Source organism: Saccoglossus kowalevskii, chromosome 1 (genome assembly GCF_978046115.1).
Source record: "Saccoglossus kowalevskii chromosome 1, keSacKowa6.1, whole genome shotgun sequence".
NCBI classification, from domain to species: Eukaryota; Metazoa; Hemichordata; class Enteropneusta; family Harrimaniidae; genus Saccoglossus; species Saccoglossus kowalevskii.
This window is the reverse complement of record NC_140641.1, coordinates 47,881,387-47,902,709: the sequence shown is the minus strand read 5'-3', so window position 1 is coordinate 47,902,709 and position 21,323 is coordinate 47,881,387. Positions and strand designations below refer to the sequence as shown.

The 21,323-nt window shown below is 38.2% G+C and overlaps 1 protein-coding gene across 1 annotated transcript in view; it reads left to right on the top strand.

Moving 5' to 3' along the window:
• Positions 1-21,323, top strand: part of LOC102807265 (motile sperm domain-containing protein 1-like) — a 51,946-nt gene that overhangs the window by 21,218 nt on the left and 9,405 nt on the right. Inside the window, exons 3-4 of the mRNA XM_085502696.1 lie at positions 6,542-6,617; positions 12,583-12,806. Of these exons, the coding sequence (XP_085358822.1) occupies positions 6,542-6,617; positions 12,583-12,806 (300 nt within the window). The remainder of the gene's footprint in view (positions 1-6,541; positions 6,618-12,582; positions 12,807-21,323) is intronic.

Sequence of the window (21,323 nt, the reverse complement as noted above, 5' to 3'; positions counted from 1 at the left end):
AACCCTATCAGCCTGTCAGAGGACAAATGTCAAAGGAATGTCTAGGATCCGATAACCCCATCAGCCTGTCAGAGGACAAATGTCAAAGGAATGTTTCGGATAACCCCATCAGCCTGTCAGAGGTCAAATGTCAAAGGAATGTCTAGGATAGCCCCATCAGCCTGTCAGAGGTCAAATGTCAAAGAAATGTTTAGGATAACCCATCAGCCTGTCAGAGGACAAATGTCAAAGGAATGTCTATAATACAAAAATGTAGCCCCATCAGCTTGTTAGAGGACACATGTCAAAGGAATGTCTAGGATAAGCCCATCAGCCTGTCAGAGGACAAATGTCAAAGGAATGTCTAGGATAACCCATCAGCCTAGCTGTCAGAGGTCAAATGTCAAAGGAATGTCTAGGATAACCCCATCAGCCTGTCAGAGGACAAATGTCAAAGGAATGTCTAGGATAACCCCATCAGCCTGTCAGAGGTCAAATGAATGACTAGGATAACCCAATCAGCCTGTCAGAGGTCAAATGTCAAAGGAATGTTTAGGATAACCCTATCAGCCTGTCAGAGGTCAAATGAATGTCTAGGATAACCCAATCAGCCTGTCAGAGGTCAAATGTCAAAGGAATGTTTAGGATAACCCTATCAGCCTGTCAGAGGTCAAATGAATGTCTAGGATAACCCAATCAGCCTGTCAGAGGTCAAATGAATGTCTAGGATATTCCCATTAGCCTGGCAGAGGACAAATGTCAGAGGAATGTCTCGGATAACCCCATCAGCTTGTCAGAGGACAGATGTCAAAGAAATGTCTAGGATAACCCCATCAGCCTGTCAGAGGACAAATGTCAAACGAATGTCTAGGATAACCTCATCAGCCTGTCAGAGGTCAAATGTCAAAGGAATGTCTAGGATAACCCCATCAGCCTAGCTGTCAGAGGTCAAATGTCAAAGGAATGTCTAGGATAACCCCATCAGCCTGTCAGAGTTCAAATGTCAAAGGAATGTTTAGGATAACCTCATCAGCCTGTCAGAGGACAAATGTCAAAGGAATGTCTAGAATACAAAGATGTAGCCCCATCAGCCTGTTAGAGGACACATGTCAAAGGACTGTCTAGGATAACCCCATCAGCTTGTCAGAGGACAAAAGTCAAAGGAATGTCTAGGATAACCCCATCAGCCTGTCAGAGGACAAATGTCAAAGGAATGCCTAGGATAACCCCATCAGCCTGTCAGAGGTCAAATGAATGTCTAGGATAACCCAATCAGCCTGTCAGAGGTCAAATGTCAAAGGAATGTTTAGGATAACCCTATCAGCCTGTCAGAGGTCAAATGAATGTCTAGGATAACCCCATCAGCCTGTCAGAGAACAAATGTCAAAGAAATGTCTAGGATAACCCCATCAGCCTGTCAGAGAACAAATGTCAAAGGAATGTCTAGGATCGCCTCATCAGCCTGTCAGAGGTCAAATGTCAAAGGAATGTTTAGGATAACCCCATCAGCCTGTCAGAGGACAAATGTCAAAGGAATGTTTAGGATAACCCCTTCAGCCTGTCAGAGGTCAAATGAATGTCTAGGATAACCCAATCAGCCTGTCAGAGGTCAAATGTCAAAGGAATGTCTATGATAACCCCATTAGCCTGTCAGAGGACAAATGTCAAAGAAATGTCTAGGATAACCCCATCAGCATGTCAGAGGTCAAATGTCAATGGAATGTTTAGGATAACCCATCAGCCTGTCAGAGGACAAATGTCAAAGGAATGTCTAGAATACAAAAATGTAGCCCCATCAGCCTGTTAGAGGACACATGTCAAAGGAATGTCTAGAATACAAAAATGTAGCCCCATCAGCCTGTTAGAGGACACATGTCAAAGGAATGTCTAGGATAACCCCATCAGCCTGTCAGAGGACAAATGTCAAAGGAATGTCTAGGATCCGATAACCCCATCAGCCTGTCAGAGGACAAATGTCAAAGGAATGTTTCGGATAACCCCATCAGCCTGTAAGAGGTCAAATGTCAAAGGAATGTCTAGGATAGCCCCATCAGCCTGTCAGAGGTCAAATGTCAAAGGAATGTTTAGGATAACCCATCAGCCTGTCAGAGGACAAATGTCAAAGGAATGTCTAGAATACAAAAATGTAGCCCCATCAGCCTGTTAGAGGACACATGTCAAAGGAATGTCTAGGATAAGCCCATCAGCCTGTCAGAGGTCAAATGTCAAAGGAATGTCTAGGATAACCCCATCAGCCTAGCTGTCAGAGGTCAAATGTCAAAGGAATGCCTAGGATAACCTCATCAGCCTGTCAGAGGACAAATGTCAAATGAATGTCTAGAATACAAAAATGTAGCCCCATCAGCCTGTTAGAGGACACATGTCAAAGGAATGTCTAGGATAACCCCATCAGCCTGTCAGAGGACAAATGTCAAAGGAATGTCTAGGAAAACCCCATCAGCCTGTCAGAGGACAAACGTCAAAGGAATGTTTAGGATAACCCCATCAGCCTGTCAGAGGTCAAAGGAATATTTAGGATAACCCTATCAGCCTGTCAGAGGTCAAATGAATGTCTAGGATAACCCAATCAGCCTGTCAGAGGTCAAATGAATGTCTAGGATATCCCCATTAGCCTGGCAGAGGACAAATGTCAGAATGTCTCGGATAACCCCATCAGCTTGTCAGAGGACAGATGTCAAAGAAATGTCTAGGATAACCCCATCAGCCTGTCAGAGGACAAATGTCAAATGAATGTCTAGGATAACCTCATCAGCCTGTCAGAGGTCAAATGTCAAAGGAATGTCTAGGATAACCCCATCAGCCTAGCTGTCAGAGGTCACATGTCAAAGGAATGCCTAGGATAACCCCATCAGCTTGTCAGAGGACAAATGTCAAAGGAATGTTTAGGATAACCTCATCAGCCTGTCAGAGGACAAATGTCAAAGGAATGTCTAGAATACAAAGATGTAGCCCCATCAGCCTGTTAGAGGACACATGTCAAAGGAATGTCTAGGATAACCCCATCAGCCTGTCAGAGGACAAATATCAAAGGAATGTCTAGGATAACCCCATCAGCCTGTCAGAGGACAAATGTCAAAGGAATGTTTAAGATAACCCCATCAGCCTGTCAGAGGTCAAATGAATGTCTAGGATAACCCAATCAGCCTGTCAGAGGTCAAATGTCAAAGGAATGTTTAGGATAACCCTATCAGTCTGTCAGAGGTCAAATGAATGTCTAGGATAACCCAATCAGCCTGTCAGAGGTCAAATGAATGTCTAGGATATCCCCATTAGCCTGGCAGAGGACAAATGTCAGAGGAATGTCTCGGATAACCCCATCAGCTTGTCAGAGGACAGATGTCAAAGAAATGTCTAGGATAACCCCATCAGCCTGTCAGAGGACAAATGTCAAATGAATGTCTAGGATAACCTCATCAGCCTGTCAGAGGTCAAATGTCAAAGGAATGTCTAGGATAACCCCATCAGCCTGTCAGAGGACAAATGTCAAAGAAATGTCTAGGATAACCTCATCAGCCTGTCAAAGGAATGTCTAGGATAACCCCATCAGCCTGTCAGAGGTCAAATGTCAAAGGAATGTCTAGCCTGATCAGCCTGTCAGAGGACAAATGTCAAATGAATGTCTAGGATAACCTCATCAGCCTGTCAGAGGTCAAATGTCAAAGGAATGTCTAGGATAACCTCATCAGCCTGTCAGAGGACACCTCATCAGCCTGTCAGAGGACACCTCATCAGCCTGTCAAAGGAATGTCTCGGATAACCCCATCAGCTTGTCAGAGGACAAATGTCAAAGGAATGTCTTTGATAACCCTATCAGCCTGTCAGAGGTCAAATGATTGTCTAGGATAACCCAATCAGCCTGTCAGAGGTCAAATGTCAAAGGAATGTCTAGGATGATCTCATTATCCTGTTAGAGGACAAAGTTGCTTTGAAAATTGCAAGACTGGTTGTTTTGATATTTATTTCTCATTTGTATGCTCAAAGAGTGAAGCTATACAATACAATACACTAACACTTTATTATCACCGTAAAGAAATTACAATCTTTTTTGGGCTCTGAGTAATAAAGTTAAATTAATAAACATGAACACAAAATAATTATAATAAGTATCAAAAAACAAGGAAAGTTACTAAATGATTCTTTTCAAGTTTGCATTGTTAATGTATTGGATTAGTGTTTTCAGTAAATGTTTATCTGATGCGTTGATGATTGTCTTGAATTTTTCTGTTTTGTCCATCTCATGTAAATTAGTAAATAATCTGTTAAACTCGTCGTATAGAGTTTTTCTTTCAGAAGAGTAAGCTTTACAAGATGTAATGAAGTGGATTTTATCCTCTAATGCATTGCATGTTTTGCATAGTCTCTTGCTGAGTGGTGTTTTTGGACGAGTATGTCTTCCTACTTCAATCTGTAATTTGTGGCAACTAAGCCGTAATCTTGCTAGTTTTTCAACATCATGGAGTTTATTTAATTTAGTTAAATATGGTGCTTGTTTAATTTCATTGTTTATTTACCTGTATGTCCGTAGTTTTGAGTTCTCTCTGTTATTTTCTTGATTCCATAGTTTATTGTAGTAGTCTTTAGATATCTGGTATAAACGGTCTTTGTTAATATTATTGATGTCAATGTTGTATGTTGTTTTGATGTTGTTGAGTTTTTGCAGTAAAGAGTTATGATAACACTGTTGTTTCAGCTCCATTAAGGCGTCATATGCAAATGTTATTGATCCACTCTTGGTGATGTGCTGATAATATTTTATGGCTCTTTGTTGTACTATGGACAAGAGTGGCAGTCTTCCTAATTCCATTCGACACCCATGCTGCTTTTGTTGTTTATCGATAATATCTGGCGACAGAGTCTTAGGTGACATTTTTCAGTGTCTGTGTGGTCCCATTGTTGTATGTTTATATGTATTCCCCATATTTCTGAGCCATATAATAGTTTTGGTTGTTGTATAGCATCAAATAGTTTGGTCTTCAATCTGATGTTGTTCTTGTTTTTTGGGTAGATTGTTGATAGATTACAATCTGTTTTTTTTGCTTTATCTGCCAGTATTTGTGTTGTTTTTGTCATGGTGCCATTGGAGTTGATGGTGATGCCCAGATATGTAAACTGATTTGTTTTCTGTAGTTTTGTTTTGTTGTATGTGAAAAAAGTGTTCTCTGATTTATGTCCGTTTTTTGTGAACGTCATTGTTTTTGTCTTTTCTGTGTATTGTTGTAGTGAGTTGATGTTTGCTTGGAGTCCAGACTTTGACTTTGATAGCAGGGCGATATCATCAGCATACATCATATTCGATATAGCTTTATTGTTGAGTTTTGGCATATCGTCTGTGTTGAGGTTGAGGTCTTCTGATAGGTCATTTATAAATACATTGAAAAGTGTAGGGGCAGCCTTGTTTCACTCCATTTTCTAATTGGAATAGTGGCGAGATTTGTCCATCCAGTTTGATTTGGAATTGCATGTTGCTGTACATGTCTTTAATGATGTTGTACATTGGGCCACTTATGTTGTGCCTTTGTAGTTTGTACAGGAGTCCATCTTGCCATACTGTATCACATTTCTTGAGATCGATGAAGCATGCATACAGATTTTTGTTTCATGATTGGTACTTTTTAATCAGTGTGTTTATTTATTTATTAATTTATTTATTGCTTCCCTTTTGTAACAGGGGCTCACTATGTAAACTAGGAGCTGCACCAAATAAAAAATACATTTCACTCAAAGACTTATGGATAAAAAAAAAAAAACTTTTGATAGACAAAAAGAAATTAAGTTACATGAACTAAGATAACAAAATATAACAACAACATGTGTGTATTGTTAATATGTGGTCTGTGGTTCTGTGTTCTTTCCTGAATCCTGCTTGGTTTTTTTGTGTATGATGTTCTGTTTCTCTAGAAAGTTGATAAGTCTTGTATTTAGAATAATTGCGAATATTTTGCCTATATTGCCGCTAGTTGAAATGCCACGGTAATTTAATGGATCTAATGCATTGCCTTTCTTATGGATAGGTGTTATTGTATTGATGTTCCAAAGCTGTGGGTAATGTTCAGTAGTAAGTACATGGTTGTATAATAATTGTAGAGCTTGACTCGGAAGTGGGCTACCATATTTCAACATCTCCGGTGGTATTCCATCTATGCCAGATGATTTCCTATTCTTTAGTTTTCTTAATACGGTAGTGATTTCATGTAATGTTATTTTTTTGTTTAGGTATTTGTTTGTTTTCTTCATGTTTCAATATTTCTTAGTGCTACTTTTATCTCTTCTTTTCTGATCTTTGAAGTGTTCAGGCTGCTAGTATTCATGATCATATATCAACAAGTACTCTTTTCATTACAATAGCATTATAGTTTTTAAACCAGATTATTATGGGAATTTAAGTCATATAATTTGAATAATAATTACTGATAGCTACATACTTAACCCTGTTTGTTGTATTTGTATCTGAAGAACTAGAAAATTTCTATTTTGTTCAAAGTATGATGTGATTATGATAAAATGATAAATCCCTTCTTTTATTTTTTTTTTGCACTTTCAGTTCTGTCAACATCACCTAAAAAATATGTAGTTGTTGATGCAGAAGGAACTATTAAGCCAGGAAATTGTGTGGATATGTAAGTAGCTGTACTGTAGTAAAACACCAAAAGTATCATCTATGGTGTTCCCATTGTTAACAACTTTTTGTCTGTGTTTTATTTTACCTAGGTAAAAAGAAGAAAAATACACCAGAAGTAATAAAAACAATATACAAATTTTAGGGGATTCATGTGAGCTCTCTCTGTATCTGTCTCTGTTAGTATATCTCCCAAATTTTGTAATGTGTGGGCATGCACTCATTCTTAATTTTGTACTCTATAAGTTTGCAATTTGCCTTGCCTATAATAAAATAAAAGTGATAGGGGGTTTGGCATCATCATTGTCAATAAAGAGCTTCAATTTTGTTAAAAATGTTTTGTGTCCAAAGCAATTTTTCTCCTTTCTCTTGAAAACTTATTCAAGTATATATTATACACTATACACTATAGGTATTGATGAAAATGTGTCTTCAAAACCTGCATTGGCCATGGAGGTAAAAGTCAGGATCAAAGGTTCCATGATCATTTTTGCTGTATACTCGATTATTATTGGCGACCTGCTCCGCTAGGATTACCCTTATAATCACTTTTGTCGTTTTGTGTATGTTTGTCTGTGTGTGTGATTTTCAGTGTTTTCACGTATGATTTCTTCTGTGATTTTTTTGGTCTTGGCCGATTTCTTTCAAACTTGGCAGGTAGGTCACACCTTCATCCTAGTTATTAGGAAATATCTGAAAAAATGTTTAGGCCCACCATTGCCATAGCAACAGCCAAAAAACTGACTTTTGGATAGCTTCGCGCCAAATGTATCTCCTCATACAAATTTAGAATAAAACACTTCAGACATAGCTCATTCTACTCAGCTTGAGTGTGGGCACAAAGTTACTATTTGAATTTTTGATATCTTTTTTCATTACCGAGAAATTTGACCTCAAAGTTGGGGTAATTTTTGAAGTAATAAACTAAGTGACTGAATGGTGTTTACGAACTTCGTATACGGGCCCATTTAGTTTTTATAAACCGACGTTAGCTTCATGTTTATGTCACACCATGGAAACAGCCAAAAACATATTGCTTGTTTTTGAGCAGAGCGGATCGCCAACCAGCCTACCAGCCATACTAAAAGATTCACTAACTTCTACCTTTACTAATCCACAGTAACGCTAATTTAATGAAACCTCCAAATTCACCCACCACTCTTCATCGCTACCTACTACGCCATCTTAGCCCCACCTGTCTATATCCATTCTGCCACAGAGGGTGCACATCACAAAATCACATATGCAAATGAAAATAAAGATAAATAATAAGAATTCATGACACAGCGAAAGTAAATGAAATTGTTGTGATTGAAGAGGATATATGAAGGTAATAAAACTGCCATCTTTAAACCGTGACGCCTGGAAGGATGTATTAAGAAGATGTGCAATACTGTTAACAACAAAAAAAAACTTGAAAACAATTTCCATGGTCTACTGCAAGCACAGAGTACTCTATTGCATTGATTGTAATGTAGGCTTCAATTTAAACCACATAAGTGGGCCAATTTGGTGCAACCCTGCGAAAACAGCAATTGAAATAACCTTCCACAAAAAATAAATTCCACAAAAAAACTGAAAAACAACACAAGTTACTGATAGATCGACCTATTTTAAAAATTCAAACACGAATAAACTTGTCATAACAATAGCATTCTTTCAAGACGCACCTTGCAAGTAAAATTACTCTTATTCTCGATAAACCTGCATAGCAACCACGAAAAAAAAGACCGGCCTTTGGTTACGAGGACAGTGAACACTCGTATCAGAAATGATCATGGGTATCAAGGGACATTGAACAGTCAAGATATTTATTTATTTATTAACACACAACATCCCCCGGAGGGGATGAAAAGGGTTACAAATCAGATATTAGTAAAAGAAAAATAACCACATAAAGAGTAAGGGAACAAAAAGGCATAAAAAAAAAAAAAAAAAAAAAAAAAAAGATAATAATTTGAATACAAGGAATGTATTACTGGCTTAGTTTATGTAGGTGCTGCTGTCTTGTATTAAAACAGTTTTTTAAATATTGCGCTAAAGGAATAGACATTTTCTCGTCACTTAGTAATGATATGAATTTATTTTCATTACTAAATTTGTAAGATAAGAGGATTAACTCGACTAGAAACACCGGAAATTTAATAGGCTTAAACCAATTGTAATTCCTTCAGTCTTTTACCTCCATGGCTTAACATAGGCTACTGGTATACATAACACTTAATAGTTGTACTTTGATACAACTTTCTTTTTCCCCCTGCTTCTAATTGTAATAATGCTTTTACTTTTATCATTCTGTAAACACTGTATTTGCACTACATGTTTGTACAATTTGCTCTTAAACCGCTGGACCAGATATATAAAAGGAAAGATGGCCGCCAGTTTTCAGTATGAAAATGACACTCAAGCGTGAAACATCGCTTCGGGGTGCTCCGCAAAATCACTCTTTTCATCAATCTTAACACCTGTGGTGCTTTATTTTCATGTCGTACACAAACATGAATATATCCGCAACACAATTTTGTTAGTTTACAAGTTCGGAGCGATGTCAGTGTGACGTATGTCATTCAAATAAACTACAGTTTTTGTTGCAAGCACGGATTACGAAATAAATGAGGAGCTCTATGATGCAAGTAAGAAAACTGCTTTAAAAAGATTGCGGGGGCCCAGTGAGTGTTGAACACGATTCAATAAGTCCTTTCAAATCCGATAATAGCGTAATGCATGATGTTAGCTTACGGAATTAACACCTTCAGTTGAAATGATAACAGCTGTGTACCAAGTAAACAACTGGGCAGACCATGCAAATTACATTTCCCAAGATGCACTCGTGCAATTCCTGGTAATCACTAGTGGCCTCAGGAATGAACAGTGCTCCACAGATGAGCTTTTAAATTTGCAGTCATGTAGGATGTGTTTGTGTGTTAATATTCAGGGGTTGTATATTAAATTGTTAAAACTTGGAATATCGGGCAAAATCTATAAAATTACCAGAAATATGCACAGTAAGGTAAAATATAAAGTTAAGAGCAAAGAAGGATTAACTGAACACTTCACTTCAAGGGTGGGAGTAAAACAGGGCTGTAACTTAAGCCCAACCCTATTCAACGATTTACCTGATGTCCTTAATAAACCTAGATGTGACCCACTCAAACTACAAAATATACCTATTAACTGTATAATGTATGCTGACGATCTTGTAATACTTTCTGAATCGAAAACAGGATTACAAACTTGCCTTGATAATTTATCGATCTACACTAAAAAATGGCATCTAACTGTTAACACGGAAAAAACAAAAACTATGATCTTTAACAGATCAAACAGACTTCTAGAGAATGATATTTTCTTCTTTGAAGGTTGTGAGTTAATTACTGTAAAATCAACCAATTACCTAGGATTAATAGTAAGTGCTAATGGAAAATTCAAGGAAGGCCTAAAAAGCATAAAAAGAAAAGCTTTAAAGGCCTTATTTTCCAGTCAAAAATCTAAGTATACCACTGTCACTCTCTCTGTTTGATAAACTAATCAGACCAATTCTCACATATGGTAGTGATGTATGGGGAGATGAAATTACACTAAAATCACCAATTGAAGACGTACATATAAATTATCTTTGTTTTCTTTTGGGTACATCCAAAAATACCACAACAATGGGTTTATACGGCGAACTTGGACGTTACCTATTGGAGACCTTTATCGAAAAACAAATGATAAAATATTTTAATCGTATAAAGAACTTGTCAAATCCATTACTAAAACTAGCTTTCCAAGAAAATAAAGAAATTAATAGTAAATGGTACACCAATATAGATTCCCTTTTGAATAACATCAACCAGTCTAACCTGGTCGACAGCGATGAAATTCTAACAGCAAGGCAATTAGGACAAATCAACAAAAATATACAAACATCATTCATATCAACTTGGAAAAGTGAATTACATAATGACAATCAATCAAAACAAAATGAAAAAAATAAATTAAGAACATACAGAGAAGTAAAAAACAATTTTGCTTTTGAAACATACCTTGTTACCCTTAAAAACATTGAGATGCGCGAAAATTTAACTAAATTCCGCCTCAGTGACCATAACTTGAAAATTGAGACTGGCAGACACAAAGGAATACCCCTTGCTAATAGATTATGCAACCTTTGTGATCAAAATGAAGTAGAAGATGAGTATCACCTCATGATGTCATGTAAAAGATCTACCCCTGAAAGAAATGTTTTATTCGAAATGGCAAAAGCCAAAATCCAAAAAATTTGCCACCAAAGACACAATTCATAGCCTTGCTAAACAACAGTGGCCTAACACTCCCCGTAGCAAGGTACCTAAAGAAGTGTTTTGAAACAAGACAGCAACCCCAGTGACAACCTTCTTTCACTATTTAAGTTTTGCATTTTGTTTTCTATCTATCGTAGTATCATAATTTTATACTTGCTATTATCTGTAATGTATTAGCTTAGTTTGTTTTATTTTATCTATTACTTTTTTGTAACTTTTTATTCCTTCTTAAACTTTTGTAACCATTGCCAATCCCTCCAGGGAATGTGTAAGTGTTAATAAAATTATAATTATAATATAGGTCATGACATATATTTCTGTTTATTGTATTCAACAGTATTTCAATACAGGATAGGTGCTTTGAAATTTAGTTTAAATCTGGTTCAAATTAGTCTAAACTAGTTAAGCATTATACATGTAGTATTAGCCACAGTGGCAATAACTATTTCATGATTACCAAAAAGAAGCCTTGGTATACATTAGCTTAGATTCTGCTTATATTTCGGCTGTTATTTTTATCCTTCTAATTTTGCTTATATCAAGTTTTGTACAAGTGATTTAATATTTATTGAGAGACTTTGGTTTGATGTTTCTGGATTTGGGCTATTGCTATAATCAAAGTTAGGAGAGTAGAGAACTATTTATACAGGAGATGTTCCAGTATGGAATTAATAAAATTGTTCAATTTGTATTTCAAATTTTTTTATTGGATCAGAACATATTCACCAAAAAACAATGTTGCTATGTTTCTAGGCATACAACGAACTTGAAACGAAAGATACTGTCTGATCCAAACAGCCTGCGTCCTTGAAAATCTAGTCTTATCAGCTCTTGCCAAGTCCAAAAAACAACCGGTTTTTGCCCAATCTTTGATTTTAATGTGATATCTTTAATTCAGCGCAACAAACCAAACTATTGGGACATGAATCACTCCAGTGACGAAACATCTGTGATAATAACCAAGGGTGTGAAGAACTATTTACCTTGGCGATAGCTACGGTAATTGCGACCTCCAGGGAACATATTCGTGATGTACTTCACTCTAGTGTGGGAAAAGTCAAGGATAATTAAAAATGTTGACAAAGGTCAAAAACATTGTTAGGGTAATTACTATTTAGCCACTAAGGTTTTTTGTGAATTAATGTCGATGGCTACCGAAATTGCGACCAAACCGATATCGAGGGACGACAGTGACGAACCCCAAAATGCAATTTAAAGCAAATGAACATGTGAAGCACACAAAAACTGTTTCAAAGCGTACTTCAAAGTACAGGACTTAACCTTGAGGGGAACTGAAATTACTCACTTTTGTCATAATGACTGAGGGTGGAAATCATGTTTATGTTATCAAAAAGACCTCACACATACTTTTGTGCATTTTCATTTTAGTATTCATTTAGGTCTATGTGCCGCAAGTTAGAGTGCACATATCTAAGTGGCCGTCCCTCAGCAAGTGATTTTGACCAGGCATTTTCCATGTGAAAATTACAGAACTATTGGTTTTTACATGTAGGTGTTCCTTATTGGGTGCATCACTGTTAACAATATGTACATTATATGTTGACTAGTTTTCTTGCCATATACATGTATCTTCATTATTCATAAAATTATCACATATTCTCTACCTCCGATACTGAATTATAGTTAATACTAAAGACTTCAACTTATTTTTCTATTCAGAGTTATACGCCATGCTGACTTCCGGGAGGCTTTGATTGGCTCAAGGGATAAATTCCGTTTGAATATATATGAGCATGGACAGAAAAAAATTATCGGTAAAAAGGACATTCCGGCCATTCTTATAGCATCATCAGGTGAAATAAGAAAAACACCCGAAAGAGAATTTCATTTTCAAGAAAGAGTCCACCATAGTGATTCCCAGGCTATTGATTCATTTAAAAATAGTGAGTATATTTTGAATTTGTCCAAGCTTAGCACGAACACACAAAATAATTATACTACATGTATCGGTATATGTGTGTGTGTGACTCCTGTGTGCGAAGCACACAATGGGATAGTGCGTCTGTACATCTAGTGTGTCTTTGTGTGTCTGTTCCACTGATATCTCAAGAACCAATTACCAGATTTTATTGAAACTTGGTACATATATGCTCTGCGATAATGCTCAGACCTGATTAGTTTTGCGGTGAAATTTGTGCATAATAATTACTCAATTTTCTTATTAATTAAGTAATTTTTAAGGATTTTTACTTGTTTCTCATGTACTATTGAGCAGATTTTAATGAAACTTGGTACATAGATGCTCTGGGATAATGCTCAGACCTGACTAGTTTTTGGTTAAAATCGGTGCATATTAATTATCTAATTTGTATATTAATTAACCGATACTGAGCATTTTCACTTGTTTCTCATGTACTATCAAACAGATTTTATTGAAACTTATGTCGGAGAAAGTTACTCCGAGTTATATGAAATTCAAGGACAATAGTTTATATATCAGCCTTTTATATTAGCCAGCCGGATTCTAAAAGTAAATCCTCTTGTTAATTACGTGTGTTTAATTAGTCTTGTTACCATGGTATTTATAGAGCCAATCACAACATAGTATTTTCATAGACATGGCCAATCACTGATCGTAAGTTTGTCCTTCAAGCTTTCCCGCCTTTTTTCACTCTGTTTTTGTGGGCTATGTTTCCTATGACGTTCGATTTAAGGGTATATAAGAATGAAACACACGCTTCTCGATATGTATTTCTTCAGTTTGTAACTCGTTACTATGTTTCAGCATTCGCTGTTGAATAAACCATTAGTTTATTAGTTTCTTAGACGAATTGCTGTCTCCGTGTCTGACATTTGTATACCCCCGCTCAAGGAGTCCGGTTTTTAACTGCATTCCCCCACATTTCTGGTTGCTGAGACCAGGATATCACCGAGAAAATGCCAGACACACAAGCTGAAGAAAGCATCACCAGGCTGAAGTTGACTCGCCGTGGTCAACGAGCGCACATGACGAAACTTTTCACCCGAGCTGAGGAAGTCATCGACAAATACTCCGAAGAAGCTGACAAAACAACAGCATACAACTTACTCGTGGCACTCAACAAGCAGCTCTCTGATAAGTATCACGCACACAACGCAACTGAAGAGAAGATACTCAACCTCACCGACGAGGCAAACTACGATACAGTGAGTGAAGCGTCATGCGATTACCAGTCCGAGATCTACGAAAGAAATCATCGGATCACCACTTTCATAGAAAACCATCGTCCCAACACCGGTAGCAACAATGGAGCATCCGGTATCGATCATACACCCCGTGGGAGATCTAAGAATACGATTGCTTTGCCGAAGTTACAACTACAAACATTTGATGGTAACACGCTAGAATGGGTTAGTTTCTTTGACTTGTTTAAATCGTCCATTCACGAAGACACCAGTCTCGACAATATTCAAAAGTTCACAAATCTACGAAGTTTGTTAACTGGCAAGGCAAGTCATACTATATTGGGTTTAGCCCTCACCGAGGCCAACTATAAACATGCCGTGGACTTACTGGTCGCTAGATATGGACAAAAACATTTATTGATCGACGCCCATATGACCGCATTGTGGCAGTTGCAACAACCGTGCAACGATATCATTAGTTTGAGACATTTCTACGATTCTATTGAGAGTAATGTTCGAGGCTTTCAATCATTGGGTAAGAATGAATCCACATATGGGGAACTACTCGTACCGATGATAAGGGATAAGTTGCCTGCAAACATCCGTCAACAAATAGCTCGGGATCGTGGGGATGTTGCGTGGAATTTACTCGATTTGCGTAAAGCTATACTACGAGAGATATACGTTCTTCAAGCCGGATGTTCACTGGAAGAACTATCTATAGTGAATGCGCCGAATCCACAGCCGAGATCACAGCCGCTTTTCACACTCACGTCTCAACGGGCCAAACATCGAAATCACAACAAGAGCCACGACATACACGAAAAGTTTGCCCATTCTGCAAAGGTGCACATCACGCCGCTGAATGTCGAGTCATCAACGATACGCGTCAACGCTTGGACATTATTTGCAAAAACAGACAATGTTTTAACTGTTTTGGAAAACACAGGGTAGCTGACTGCAAATCTCGATACACTTGTCGAATTTGCAAAAGAAAACATCACACGAGTCTTCATTTTGAAGAATCCGCGTCAACTTCGAGTCCTGCTCTGAGTCAAACAAAGAAACCACAAACCGCGGATGCCACCACGGAAGTTATTACTGTGAATTTTACCAAAGTGTCGCCACTTCCGGATAAGAACTATTTCAATAATGACCGTTGTCAAGACCAATATCCGGACACTTTAGCAACTAAACCTAAGAATGCGGGGCCGGTTTTATTGAAAACTGCCATAGTTCCTATTTCTGTGAGGAACGACCAACCCATTAATGCTGTCATAATGTTCGACGAGGGAGCCAATGCTACGTTCATTTCTGCGAAATTCGCTCGTGAACTTTCTGTCACAGTTACTAAGAAGGAAAATATTAACCTTGCGACATTTGGTGACAATGCTACTGAACAAAGAGAAGTAGAATACAAGGACATTATCGCCCACGAATTGGATGGTAATATGTCTACTATCAATGCCATGATTGCTCCTGTCATCAAAACCAGAGTCGCGGATCAAATATCTGCGAAAGTACGCAATGCTGAACACTTGCAGGGTTTAAAGTTAGCCCACCCGATGACAACCACACGTCGTATGGATATCGACTTACTCATTGGAGCCGACCAATACTGGAATTACGTAGGGGATCACACCATGCGTGGTCAACTTGGACCTATAGCCGTCTCATCGAAATTCGGATATTTGCTCTCTGGACCAATCGGACAATATAGAAACAACCCCGATTTCAAAGTCAACATGATGCACGCCGAGGCGACACCAACCGAAACGGAACCTCCGATCCATAACCTATGGGATTTAGAAGCCATTGGAATCACTAATCCAGAAATCGACGAAACGCAGTTGACATTCGAGTCTTACTGTAAAACACATTTAAAAGTCGAAAATGGGAAATATACCGCAAAGTTACCGTGTAAGGAAGACCACGAACCTTTACCCACTAACTTGAATATTACTGTTAAGCGGACACGTGCTATGAGCCGCCGACTCGCGCCGGATGTTATTAAGAAATACGATGACATTTTAACAGAGCAAAGATGTCGTGATTTCATCGAAGAGATCGATGAAGATGACCCGCTAATCGGACATTATATACCTCACCATGGTGTGAAGAAAGATTCTGTGACAACACCGATACGAGTTGTTTACGACTGTTCATGTAAACAAGGTGCAGACTACCCCAGTTTGAATGAATGTCTTCAAGCTGGACCATCGCTCATTAACGACTTGCCGGCCATTTTATTGAGGTTTCGTGGCAACCGGATTGCTTTAACAAGTGACATTGAAAAGGCCTTCTTAAACGTGAGGCTCGATATAGACGACAGGAAATTTACTAAGTTTTTATGGTTAACCGACGTTAATGACCCGAATTCCGATTTCAAAGTATATCGCTTCAAGACTGTACTATTTGGAGCCGTTTGCTCGCCTTTTATTCTTAATTCGGTAATTAAGACACATCTCGAGAACAATAACAATATACCTACCGCGCTGAACATGAGTAATAATATTTATGTTGATGATGTTATTGATGGCACTGACACAGAAGAAAGCGCAGTCACGTACTTCAAGGAAGCCAATAAGTTAATGGATTCCGGCGGTTTTAAATTACGTGCATGGTCCTCAAACAGTCAACAAATTATGGATCTCGCCGAAAAGGATAACATACATGAGCCATCTAAGAATGTATCTATTCTAGGAATACGGTGGAAAATCGACGAAGATGTGCTGACATACAATAAGGCGGTTAAACCAATATTAACAGAACTCGTCACAAAACGAGATGTGGTGAGCTACGCATCGTCACTATATGATCCAATAGGATATTTATCACCTGTGCTCATCAAAGCTAGGCTTTTTATACAGCTTTTATGGAAATTAGGTTTCTCCTGGGATGAGCCACTTACCACCGAACTTACCACACAATGGATCAAAATAGCAGAGAATATGAGAGAAACACGGAACATTACTGTGAAACGTCAATATTTCACAGAAAATGATCCACAATCTAAAGTTGATGTTCACGCCTTTGCCGACGCGAGCTCTGTGGGATATGGAGCGATTGTTTACATAACAAACCAGCGTGAAACTGCCTTTGTGACGGCGAAGACCCGCGTCGCCCCCATGACTGAAACCACACTTCCAAGATTGGAATTAATGGCCGCTTTAATTGCATCCAGACTTACTAAGTTTGTCATCACAGCACTGTCAGGCAAATTCAACATTAACAATTGTTACTTGTGGTCTGACAGCCAAATTGTACTTCATTGGTTAAACAGTGATAAGAAATTACCTATATTCGTACAAAATCGTGTTAAGGAGATCAACGAATTCTCACATATCTACAAATATGTGCCGACATTGGATAACCCTGCTGACTTACTAACACGGGGAATTACATGTGCTGAATTGATCAACTCCAATATATGGTGGAATGGGCCATTATGGTTGAACACTCCTAATGAGTGGCCCACTTGTGAAATGTTCGATATCACAATATTACATGCAGTGCTCGAGAGAGAAAACCGTGACTTACTGAGTGATTCTGCGTTCACTGAAACCGAAACTAACATTTCCCGCCAACGAGAAATAGTTATGGATAATGACTATAATAAGGAAATCGAATCTCAAGAAATCGGTTTACACACAGTTATTGACATTTCCAGGTACAACTCAATCGACAAATTACTACGTGTAACCACATACGTAATGCGATTCATTTCCCGCGTAAAGTAGGCTGACACAATTAATACTGGATTAATAACTGCCGATGAGTTAAAATGAGCCAAACACGTGTGGATTTTAAACGTTCAACAACAGGAATTCAGAGATACAATTCATGAATTGAAAACAAAACACACCAAACTAGGACCTATTGTACAACAACTCGGTCTATTTATAAACGAAGAAGACGTCCTTCGATGCGGAAGTTGGATCCATAACGCACCCATTGAATTTGTAACGAAATTTCCGACATTACTACCTTTTAATCACGAACTGACTAAGTTAATCGTTTTGAAGGCGCATTCATTGATTTTGCACGAAGGAGTCCAATCCACTGTGACTCAAATTCGCCAACAATACTGGATTCCGCGAATTCGACAAATTGTACGCAGTATTCTTCGTGGTTGTGTAACATGCCGACGAGTTGAAGGGAAAGCATACGCCAATCCTGTACAAGCTCCACTGCCAAGCTATCGTGTGAATAAATTGCCTGCTTTCACAATCACCGGCGTGGACTTTACTGGTTTTTTACTGACCAAGGCTCCTGATGGGACACGTGGCAAAGCTTACGTTTGCTTCTTCACTTGTGCGGTGACACGCGCCATACACCTCGAGTTGGTGCCCGATTTGTCGATTTGTCTCTACCAAGCTGGATGCTTTCAGACAACGCATCGACCTACCTGTCCGCTGCCGAGGAGATTCATGCTCTCGTCGATACACCGGAAATACGCGAATACTCGGCCACACATCGAGTACAGTGGACATTTATACCCAAGAAAGCTCCCTGGTTTGGCGGATTTTGGGAGAGACTCATCGGACTGACCAAAAACGCAATTAAAAAGACGTTAGGTCGCTCTCTAATTAGTTTTGACGAACTTTCCACAGTTGTAACGGAAATTGAAACCGTACTAAATGACCGCCCATTAACGTATGTATCGTCAAACTTGGATGACAATGTTGGTCTGACACCGAACCATTTACTACACGGACGACAAGTCACAGCACTACCGTATATAAACGTGTCTGATGAAGAAATCTACGACCCGTCCTACACTCAACACGAGGAAATTAACGACCGTTACAAACACTTGTCTCGCCTCCATGTACAGTTCTGGACACGCTGGTCAACAGAATATTTGACGGCACTCCGTGAAAGACACACAACGTCTGGAAGTAAACACAACACTATACGAGTTGGCGAGGTTGTAATAATTCACAGTGACACTGAAAAGAGACTCAATTGGCAACTTGGCACAGTTACCAAACTTATATACGGGAACGATAAACTTGTTCGTTCAGCAGAAGTTGCTACAGCCAGGGGACCAACGAATCGTCCCATTCATAAGCTATATCCTTTGGAGGTTATATCCAAAGAATTCGAAGAAAACACAACGCAATCAACAGATGAGCAGATGGCTGAAGTCCAACAAACTACCCCTCCGACGATAGATGTCCCTCCCCACAATGAGGAAATTATTAAACGTCCAGCGAGGGATGCAGCGGTAGCCGCCAGACTACGTATCTCAAATTTGATATAACATTTGAACTATATATTTTACATTTCATATTGTTCGAATGCAGAACAAAATATATATAGGAACTGAGTAATGCTACCCCATTGACTTTTAACAATTATTATTGACTTTAACTACTATCATTTCGGTTTCAAGATAGAAACCCATGATTCTTTATTTTGAATACTTACTCTGTGGTCTATTGACACGAATTTATTTTTTTTTTGATTTTGAAATGAATTTCAGTTTTTCAGTAAACACCTTTTGTGGCGCGGAGAATGTCGGAGAAAGTTACTCCGAGTTATACGAATTTCAAGGACAAGCGACTCCACACCCGTTTCATGTAGTACCAGCTGTGATACTAATAGTTTATATATCAGCCTTTTATATTAGCCAGTCGGATTCTAAAAGTAAATCCTCTTGTTAATTATGTGTGTTTAATTAGTCTTGTTACCATGGTATTTATAGAGCCAATCACGACATAGTATTTTCATAGACATGGCCAATCACTGATCGTAAGTTTGTCCTTCAAGCTTTCCCGCCTTTTTTCACTCTGTTTTTGTGGGCTATGTTGCCTATGACGTTCGATTTAAGGGTATATAAGAATGAAACACACGCTTCTCGATATGTATTTCTTCAGTTTGTAACTCGTTACTATGTTCCAGCATTCGCTGTTGAATAAACCATTAGTTTATTAGTTTCTTAGACGAATTGCTGTCTCGGTGTCTGACATTTGTATACCCTCGCTCAAGGAGTCCGGTTTTTAACTGCATTCCCCCACAACTTGGTACATAGATGCTCTTGTATAATGCTCGGGCTTGATTAGCTCTTGGTTGAAAGCTGTGCATATTAATTTCCTAATTAGTCCACGTTCGGACAAAGTCCGAAAACGAGGACTTATAATTCAGTCTCAGTGCGTATGTGCGTCTGTCCGGAGTCATATTTCAGAATCCCTTGGACCGATTTTGTTCATTCTTTGCATGTGCCTAGTACTTTATGTGGGACATATGCACATGTAGTGGTTTAGCGATTCAATTCAAAATGGCCGACTGGCAGCCATCTTGTTTTTTGAAAATGTTGTATTTTGGACATGCTTTGTCAGTTGTCATTCAAACTTGGTACATAGATGATACATGTTAGGATACATGTCCATGACGATTTATTTCGCAATTGGATCAAAGATGGTCGACTGACCGGCATCTTGTTGTTTTTATTATGCGGTATCTTGGACGTGCTCTGTCAGTTTTCATTCAAATTTGGCACATACATGTACTTTATACATGTTAGGATGCATGTCCTTGACAATTTGTTTCAAAATCTGGTCAAGGATGGCCGATTGACAGCCATCTGACTTTTTGGCCTTACTACTATATTTAATTTCCACAATTTATGTACCATTTTCATTCGTATTTGGCACATACATCATGCATATCAGTATGTTTCATAATCATATCAAAGATGGACGAGTAACGTTTATTTTATTTTTGGCCATATTACTACTACACGGAACACGTGTTTTGATGTGAATAAGCAATCTGTTGTATACGCCACTTGGAACTCAAGTTTCAAGGACACGCTCACGACAACCCCTTCGCTTTAATATGACGAGTACAAAGAAAACTTTCAAAAATTTAACTGGGACTGTGTCATTTTCAATGACTTGTTTTTATATTAATTGACCGATGTTAAACATTTTCTCATGTACTATTAAACATATTTCAATAAAACTTAGTAGGTTGTGGTTGAAATGTTTGCTGAATAGATGGTCTAGGTTAATGTGCAGTACTGATTCGTTTTGATTGAAATCCGTGCATATTAATTACATAATTTGCATACTAATTGCCCAAATTTAATTTAAGCATTTTAACTTGTTTGCTGAATAGATGGTTTAGGTTAATGTGCAGTACTGATTCGTTTTGATTGAAATCCTGTGCACACTAATTTGCCTAATTTGCATATTAATTAGCATTTTTACTTTTGTTCAAGAATCATTAAACAGATTTCAATAAAACTTGATACATACACATGTAAATGCTCAAGGATAAGCCATATA